Genomic DNA, 9292 nt, shown 5'->3' on the forward strand with positions numbered 1-9292 from the left:
CTAGCAGGTTGAGTACGTAGCTGGGTCCAGTTGTTTCAAAGAGCAGCCGCTAACTAAGGCTACTTATTCATTTAGCTAACATTTTGAAAAGACCTACTATTTAAACACAACTTCTAGATGTGTTTACATTTTCTTTACTAAATTTTTTAATGACTTAATAATTGAGTGCCTTTATAATATTACGCGAATACACGCTTTTAAGTTCAGATGTTATTTACCTAACAAAATGGACAATTTTACGTAAATATTAATTTACATGAAAAGTTGATCAAGTATTTACGGAGTGTTGATCATACTGAAAGCTCCGTGCCTTTCCTGGGGCTTGTATCAGAGCACTTCTAGTCTCTATATATTATATATAAATTTTTATTGAAATAAAGTTGATTACTCCACTTATATTTAAACTCATTTTGCTTTGAGTTTAGTCTACCGGGTAGCACTTTCTTTTGGGGGGCAGGGGACTGGGTAAAGGGGGAGAAAGGTGTAAAAATACAAACTAGACGTGCAAAAATTCGTGTACAGGGATCTGCAGTTCGCTATCACCTAACGAAGAGAGGATTGGGTAACAGCTTAAAGTCCACAGAAAGTTTCACTCGTCTGACGGAACGTATGCAACTGTTAACAATTTCCTACATTTGCCCACATTTCCAGTGAACAAACGTTATCTTTGCAATCAGGAAAATACAAGAAGCGAAAAAAGCCGGAGAAGGTCGCACTTCGCTTGTCCCACGGGGTCCTTCCCGAGCTAGGGGCTTGTTTGCCGGCTCCGACCAGTCCCCAGCGCCGGCAAACGTGCCCTCGCCCGGGACTTCCGAGGCAGGCCGCCTGGCGCAGCTCGCTGGGCTGGTCGTGGCGCGGCCGCTGGCTGGTGATTCGCTGCGCCGGGAGCGGGGAGCCCCAGGCGGCAGATCCCTACGCGCCAGACCCACGCGCGGGGCACTAGTACTGCGCGCCTGCGCGCCCGCGCGCCCGGTCACGTGATGGGCGCTCCGCGCAAAGCGGGTTAAAAGTCACGACCTCGGAGCGCCCGTGAGCGCCCGGCCAGTCGGCGCGGCGCTCCCTGCGTTCCCTAAACCGGTTCTTAAGGAGGCCGCCCGTCTGTCCTCGACCACCTCCCGCCCCCTTGGCCCGGCTCAGCTCAAAGCAACGCGCGGAGTCGCCTAGCGCCCCTCCTGGCCGCCAATACAGGCGCGAGAAACTGCGTCTTTCAACTGACAATGAAACAGTAACCGCGCAGCCAGGCCGCTCCGGGCGAACGAGCGCGAGGCCGGGAGGGGGAGGGGAGAACGGTGGGGGCCAAGCCCCGCCCCAGCTCGCGCTCCCATTGGCCGGCACCGCGGTTCTGGGCCCGCCCCCTAACGGACCTGTCGCATTGTGACAGGCGTAGGGGCCAGTTCCTGTTGGGTCGGGGGCGGAGTCAGAGGTAGCCTGAGCTCCGCCCGGACTCCGGGGGACTCCTCCTCCTGCTTCTCACGGCGGGGCGGGCGGCGGGTGGGGGGGGAATGTCATTGCTGCTCCGAGCCGTGGTGCCGCCTCCGTCTGCTCCTGCTCTTTCTCTGGCGCCCTCGTCCCGTCGGCTTTCGCCGCTGCCGCAACTGCACTGGGAAGACGGATGGCTAGAGGGGCGCAGGGGCCATCCGAGTTGAGAGAGCGGCGGTCGCGGCCGCTGCTGAAGCGGAGACTCCCCGCTGCCGCCTCCACCCCCAGTCCCCCGGCCTCGCGGCGCTAAGGGCAGGCGCGCGCGGCTCTCTTCCCTCCTCCTCCTCTTTCTTCCTCCTCCTCCTCCTCCTCCGGGTCCCCGCCCAGCACCCCTCGGACCAGGAGGCGGCGGCGGCGGCGCGGAGCGAGACCCGCCGCCGGGGCACAACATGGCGGAGCCCTCGGCCCCGGAGAGCAAGCACAAGTCGTCCCTCAACTCATCCCCGTGGAGCGGCCTCATGGCCCTGGGGAACAGCCGGCACGGCCACCACGGGCCCGGGGCCCAGTGCGCGCACAAGGCGGCGGGCGGCGCGGCACCGAAGCCGGCCCCCGCGGGGCTGTCCGGGGGGCTGTCGCAGCCGGCCGGCTGGCAGTCGCTGCTCTCCTTCACCATCCTCTTCCTGGCCTGGCTCGCTGGCTTCAGCTCGCGCCTCTTCGCCGTCATCCGCTTCGAAAGCATCATCCACGAGTTACGCGCCCCCGCCTGCAAGCGAAGTTTCCCCCGCGCCGCTGGAGGCGGGGCGTCGGGGCCCAAGCGGGACCTTGACTCGGGTCGGGCGAGTCTGCAGACTCCCAGGAGGGCGAACGCTTTTCTTCGTAGCCGCCTCGGCCCGCGGAGCCCGACCCGCCGCGACGGGCGGCGGACTACCCGCCTCCCCGCCCGCGGCTCTCGCCTGCTCTCAGCTTCTCGCGCGCGTTTTCGGCCGGTTGGGATGGGCTCGCCCAGGGGGTGCCCTGTTGCAGTTGGAGGTGAGTCCAGATGTGCAGGAGTCTCGTCGGCGCAGCCTCGCGGTTTTTGCACGCTTTTATCGTGTTTCTCTTGGCTCTCAGACGGGAAGGGCAAAAGCGAGTGAGTGAGGTGTTGGAGGAAAGGAAATAAGAACCCTAAAAGTGATCTGAAAGCTAGGGACGCTTATTTAATGTTAGATATTTTCAAGAGTGGCTTTATTTTCAAGCCTTTAAGTGCACTCTGCACCTCACCGGTCCACAATTATCTTGGGCTACTTTTTAGAGCAGGCTCATTACTCTGTGAGCCAAACTGTCACCCTCAGTATGTTATGCTCAATATCCGAAAGCGTTGCATTAGTTCCTTCATTGGTCTTTGCAGGAAGGTTTGTGGATTAGAGAACAAACAGTACCATAGTGATGGGGAGCCCTGGATTGTAATACTGAAGTTTCACATGGCATCAGGGACTGACCAGAATGTTTTAGGAAATTACCACATAAAGAGCACTAGCTAATTTAGCTAACTTAATTCACTGGTCTGTGAATTATTTAGATAGGAAGAGTGCTTTATTTATTTTTTTTCCAACTTGACCAACCTGGGTTAAGTTTTCTTTGTTTTTTGTTTTAGCCCTAGTCTATGCCTTTTAAACTGACTTAATTCATCTTCTTGACCCATCACCCTTGAGTTCATCTTACTTCCTTATAATTAGGCCCAACTAAACTTGAGGCTATTTGTCATTGGAAGTACAGAGAGAGAATCTTCTTGAGAGTTACTAAATATATGGATAATAAATATTTGGGGGAGTGAGTTACCCATATATTAAAATACCAATTGAAGTTCTGTTACAGATAGAAAAATTGGTAGTGCATCATCTGTTGAACACCAGAGGGGTCCACTTCTGGAGAATCCAATTTAGGTAGACAGTTAACAGCTGTGACATGCTTCCATGAAACGTTTCCTTTCCATTTTAGAGGTTTGATTTTTTTTTAAAAAAACAACTTCTGTGTTACTTGGAATCACAGAAGAAAATAAATTACTGTGACGCTTATGAACTAGACAGAGTTTTCTTAGTCTTAGCTTTGAAACACATAAGCAAATTAGATAAAAATGAAATTGAAACCAGAAAATGAAAACTGCTAATGTTTTGCTGAACATGTAAAAAGAGAAAGTTGTGTTTTTTCAGTTTACAAGAGCAGAAGTGCATGGTTGACCAAACATTATGGGTAACAAAAATTGTGAATAATATTTCTGGAGAGTATCATTTTTATAAACAGAAGGCTGCATAATGTTTAGTAGTAACATTGAGGCTTAAATTAAGGATTGCAGAAAAATTCACAACTGAATGATGAGATGATTGATATTTTTCCTAATTTTGAAGGAAGATTAGAAATCTGCATCAGGTGAGCCAAAGAGTTTCTACTAAAATTGAGTATTATAATCATGAAAAGTCTTATCGGGTTGCTTCACAGATAAGTTTTTTTTTTTCCCAATATGGCAAAAAAATTAAAAGTTGATTTCTTCTCTAGTTTCAAGAATATGCTTGGAGGGCATAACCCTTTTTTACTCACACAAATATTTGTTTGCATCTTTCTGTGTATAAAACACATTTCAGAAACATCCTTTAGTAGAACGAATAACATTCTACATTCGAATTTTAATTCATATACTGTAAAGGTATATAAACCTCTTCAGTCTTAAAGACCTACTTAATGTAGGCTTTTGTTTATGTGTTTATGTTCATAATGTTAGGTAATTCTGACTAGTAGTAAATAGCCTTTTATAAAAATGAATTGTCCCTATCCTTTATTGTGAATGGAGATTTGCCAGTATAAATCTAATGTCTTAAGTATAATTCAGGTGACTTAATGAGAGAATTTTCAGTCAAAAAAAAAAAAAATCCCGTGTTTGCTCACTTATGTTTTTCTTTTCATGTCTTTCAAAGATCTCAGTTAGGCCTCTTATTTTTATAATCCATTCCTGTTGAAAAATTTGAATTTTAAAAGTGGTTTTCCGTCAAAGCTACTAATAGTACCAGCACTTTGATTCTACAAGCATTCTAGTGTTATACTATCTTGGGAGTCTCTCAGATTACTGTTTTAACATGTAGTAGTAACATGAACCTTTAATAATGTTTAAATGTTCCTCTCAGGTTGTGTATCCACAAACCAATTTATTCTGGCTTTCCCTGATCCCTTTTTCTCATGTCTCTGTACTGGCTTCACTTCTGAAATCTTTTTAGTGAAAAGTTTACTTTCTCTGTTTGATTGTGAGTTATTTCTGTAAATTTTAACATTAGTACTTAAATTGCGTAAGACTCTAGTTAGCTGCCAAAGGTGACTCATTGTCACAAAGTTATTCTTGTTTTTTAAGTTTGTCATTCAAGTTATTTTATAAATCTTACCAGTTGTTATAAGGGTTGATATGTGATGTTCAACAGTATTGATTGAATTTTAAAGTACACTGCACTTTTTTAGAACTTCGTCGCATTTTTGGTAAAGATCTCCACCACTTCACTTTAGTGATTTCCTCCCTTATCAGTTGACTTGATCAGACATGAGGACACAGTTTGAGAATTTGTTGTCTGTACTTGGCAAACATTTGGTTGACCAACTAGTTTAACAGCACCTAATTTTATCTTCTTTTTATCTGGAGCAGAATGTAGTTCCTACTTATTTTTGTTGTAACTATTAATACTTTCATATTAACCAGGTGCTTTTCCCATAACCATTATCTTGTTAAATGGTGGTAGCTTTTCCCACAGAGACGATGGAAAAGCTCCCTATAAAAGAGTTGCATTTTTCCCTGCCTGCACAGGTTGTAGGGGGTTCTCCTTGGAGCCCTAGAAGGAGACTTCTCTGAGCTTTGAGTTCTGGCTGCAGTTAGCTGTAAAACGGCAGCAGATGCCTTTTTGCAAGGCAGAAAGCTGCAATTTAGAATTGAAAATTGGGATGCATTTTTTCATAGAAACTATGGTATAAATAGGTTAATTAGTACAAACATGTTTTCAAAGGAGTGATAAACCTTTGGAACATAAGCTGTTTGTAAGTTGGGGACTACTTCCTGTACTTTGAGGTCTCCATGTTTTTCTTCACTTTGCAGATGACAAAAAGAGGCTATTGACCTCAGTTCTGAAGAAGACAAAATGGGTAACAAAACAAATTTTAGCTCAGAAACATCCCTAAATCTTAAAAAGGCACTTTATGGAATCATTAGCAACAGCAGTCCAAATGCACTTCAGAATAGGTACAGTAAGTCCCTACATACGAACCTTCAAGTTGGGAACGTGCCCCTGTATGCCAGCTGTCGTACTGTACTACTGTACTTTTCAAGGTACTGGACTGTAAGATTAAACATGTTTTCTTTATTTTTTGTGTTTGTTTTTTATGTATTATTTGTGTGAAAAGTATTATAAACCTATTACAGTACAGTACTATGTAGCTAATTGTGTTAGCTGGGTACCTAGGCTAACTTTGTTGGACTTAGGAACAAATTAGACTTACGTGCTCTTGGAGGAACGAACTTGTTTGTTCATATGTAGGGGACTTACTGTATACTGTCACTGATTTCATTGTAATTTAAAACTTTTCTAGCCTTGAGCTCTTGAGATCATTCTATGTTGTAGGAACACTCAGGGAGGAGGTGAAAGGAGTGCCTTGAGCTGCTGGGTTGGATGATGGGATTGGACCTCCTCCCATTGAGTGAGTGTGGTGGCTCCTATAGGTAGTAATCCTGGGTTTCCTGAGGCGTGTCCTGGGGGAGTTAGGCTCTGTCAGCAACCACTTTGGAACTTTTTCTTGCTTTAGAGTATTCATAATTTGAGGGCTAACTTGAATAATACTGCACACCACATACTGCCATGAGTAGTTTGCATAAAGACAACATTGGTCGTAGAAACTTAGAATAAGGATTGCATTATAGGCTCTGACACAGTTATTATGAATATGAGGAAACTTAATAGTCTGCCTATGATCTGTCTGATTTTTATGCTCTCAATAAGTTTTGGGTGCTTTGGGGTATGAGAGAAAATGTTAAAAGTTCTCTTCATCGTGATATCTTATTAATCAGTGCATATGTGCTCTCAGAAATAACGGAAAGATTAATATTCTCCAGTGACTGAATCATATTTTTTTCCTCAATTTGTTTACTTTGCAAACTTAGTGCTATTAGAGAAAGACAATATTGCAGTTAACTTGAATTATAAAGCACCCTACAATTCAGTAGACCTGTATAATGCTAATTGTTAAGAAAATTTTCAAGCATACAAAAAAGTTGAAAGATTTTTACAATGAACACTCATACTGAACATGTAGATTCTACAGTTAGTATTTATTTGCTTTATCGTATCTTTTTATCTGTCCATTACTGTTTTTAAATCTTACTTGTAGGATACCGATAGTGTACTGTTCACTGTAATGTAATGAATGTTATCTTTGTTCCTCAACTCCATGATAAAGAGGAGCTCTTATTTCTGGGTAGCATTTATTTTCTATAATACTTGAATATAATGAGTATAAATACTGTTTATATATCGTCTTTGATTGGAGTGCAGGTTAGAACCAGATTCAATCATCCTAGGTTTTGGTTAGTAACTTACCTAACCTACATCATAAGTCATTGCATGAGCCCAAGTCTGTTAAATGACTGTTGAATCTGGTGTCTCAGGAGAAACTGAAGTTATTAGAAAGATATTGATGTTGGTTTTATTAGATTTAGTTTATGTGGAACTCCTAAACTCTTGAATTATTAGAAGCCTTTTATTGGTCAGCCTGTTGCTTACTGTGATGAGTCTTACGCTCTTTCTTTGCCATGTTTTATCCACATGGAATGCTTAATGGAGTTTTTGGGTTTTTGTTTTTTTTTTTTTTGCGGGACGCGGGCCTCTCACTGTTGTGGCCTCTCCCGTTGCGGAGCACAGGCTCCGGACGCACAGGCTCAGCGGCCATGGCTCACGGGCACAGCTGCTCTGCGGCATGTGGGATCTTCCCTGACCGGGGCACGAACCCGTGTCCCCTGCATCGGCAGGCGGACTCTCAACCACTGCGCCACCAGGGAAGCCCTGCTTAATGGAGTTTTATGTATGATTGCAAAAGTGGCTTCTGTCAGTCCCTACAATAAATAGGAAGATAGGAAAACATTTTCAAATAATGTAGGACCCACAACTATACTATATGGGCAAATTAATACTATTGAAAGGGAAAAAATGTAAATGGTTAACCTGCTACTCCATCTTCACTCCTTTATTTGCTTTACCTTATTCTGGTGGACATTTTTTGTTTTTAAACCTCTTACTCTTTTCTGAGAAGGTTTCTGTGTCCTTACTTTACCTTTTTCTTACATGAATAATTTCCAGGGATTTAGAAATTGATAGAAAGTGTCAATACCATAAGATTTTAAAAAAAAATGCTTGTTAGGTCAGGGTTGGAAGAAATAGGAGCAACTGCTCGAGGCTCTCATGTTTTAGTATTGATAAATGTACGTTAACTGGCATTTGTAGACATTCCAGGAAACCTAACTACTATTTGGAGCTTTATTTCTTTGGAAAAGTGTTTTCATAGTTTTAAATGAAAGACATTTAAACATATTTTTGAGTATAACCTGTATGTAAGTTGGTGTCTTTATGTTAGAGAAGTTTGTACTATTTTTAGGAAAACAAATTTCTAGAAAATTGTGACTGGTACTTGACCATATCATCTGTGACTGTTTTTCTTTCTTTGGAACTTAGTGTTGCAGGGTAACTTTAACATGTGTTCTAAATAGTGGTAGATACTTAGTTTTTTACCTTGTCTTATAACTTGATTTTAGATCCTAGAATTGAAGAGATCAGGTAACATCTTTTATTTCTGTAGATAAAAATATTTCAATTCAGTATTCCTCTCAAGGATTGAATAATACAGGTCCACCTGTTCTCCAAAATCTATGTCTCCGCCTGTTCTACAAAATCTATGTCCTTTTTATTGCATTCTCTGCCTCCAAGGCAGGCTTAAATGAATGTGTCCTCCATTTAATTTAATGTTTTTTTAATCAGCGGCCCTGATTTAAGTCTTAACACATTGACCTATCAAAATGCCCTGGGCACAGTCCCTGCTCAAGCTAACCACACTCATTAGTTGGATGATGGCTAATTACTTTGTTTGTTTTGATGTAGGGAAGAGAGAAGAGTTGATGGTGGCTTAAAGTTATACCTGAATGACTAGGGAATTTTCAGAGAGGGGCTTTTAAGGGAATAGCTGAATGAGAGGGAAAGATGATTGAATCCAACTGCATGTTGTTTTCATTTACATTTGTCCGTAAAAAGTTCAGAGTAATGAGGTTGGAAATATTAAGCCATTTGAGTTAAGAGAATTGTGGGGTGGAAGTTAAACTTTTGGAGTAGACTCAGAATTCTATAGACTAAAGGACTTTTAGAGTATATGTTGGTTGGATTGGCTTGTTTTCTGGGTGAAGAAGCTGATTGCCAGAGTGGTGAAGTACTTTTTCTAAGGTGGTACAGTTGTGGCTTGGCTAGATTCTTTTCTATTTTCTTTGCACCTGTGTTTGCATTAGAGGAAGTTTTTGAGAAGTTGTTTGAAAATTGTTACTTCAGAAGATGAGGGGAAGTTAGTGTCTACCATTCACTTTATTTTTTTAGAGATAACTTTATTTAAAAAGTACTTATTTATTTATTTGGCTGCATCAGGTCTTAGGTCATCAAATCCTTGGCGTGTGGGATCTTTGGTTGTGGCATGCGAACTCTTAGTTGTCATGTGGGATCTAGTTCCCTGACCAGGGATCGAACCCGGGCACCCTGCATTGGGAGCGAGGAGTATTAGCCAGTGGACCACCAGGGAAGTCCCTACTGTTCACTTTATTCTTTTTTTTTTTTTTTTT

The 9292-nt window shown here is 42.9% G+C and overlaps 1 protein-coding gene across 2 annotated transcripts in view; it reads left to right on the top strand.

Annotated features, from left to right (window-relative positions):
• The first annotated feature begins 1455 nt into the window (after nucleotides 1–1455).
• Nucleotides 1456–9292, top strand: part of STT3B (STT3 oligosaccharyltransferase complex catalytic subunit B) — a 98785-nt gene continuing 90948 nt past the window's right edge. Inside the window, exon 1 of one of the 2 annotated variants that reach the window (XM_024743453.1) lies at nucleotides 1456–2167. In XM_024743453.1, the coding sequence (XP_024599221.1) occupies nucleotides 1869–2167 (299 nt within the window). In that variant the 5' untranslated portion in view covers nucleotides 1456–1868. Of the gene's footprint in view, nucleotides 2168–2224; nucleotides 2449–9292 lie in introns of those variants that run through there. The other variant, XM_024743452.1, reaches the window with a different exon arrangement.

The sequence above is a fragment of the Neophocaena asiaeorientalis genome, unplaced genomic scaffold, assembly GCF_003031525.2.
Source record: "Neophocaena asiaeorientalis asiaeorientalis breed wild unplaced genomic scaffold, Neophocaena_asiaeorientalis_V1.1 scaffold332, whole genome shotgun sequence".
NCBI classification, from domain to species: Eukaryota; Metazoa; Chordata; class Mammalia; order Artiodactyla; family Phocoenidae; genus Neophocaena; species Neophocaena asiaeorientalis.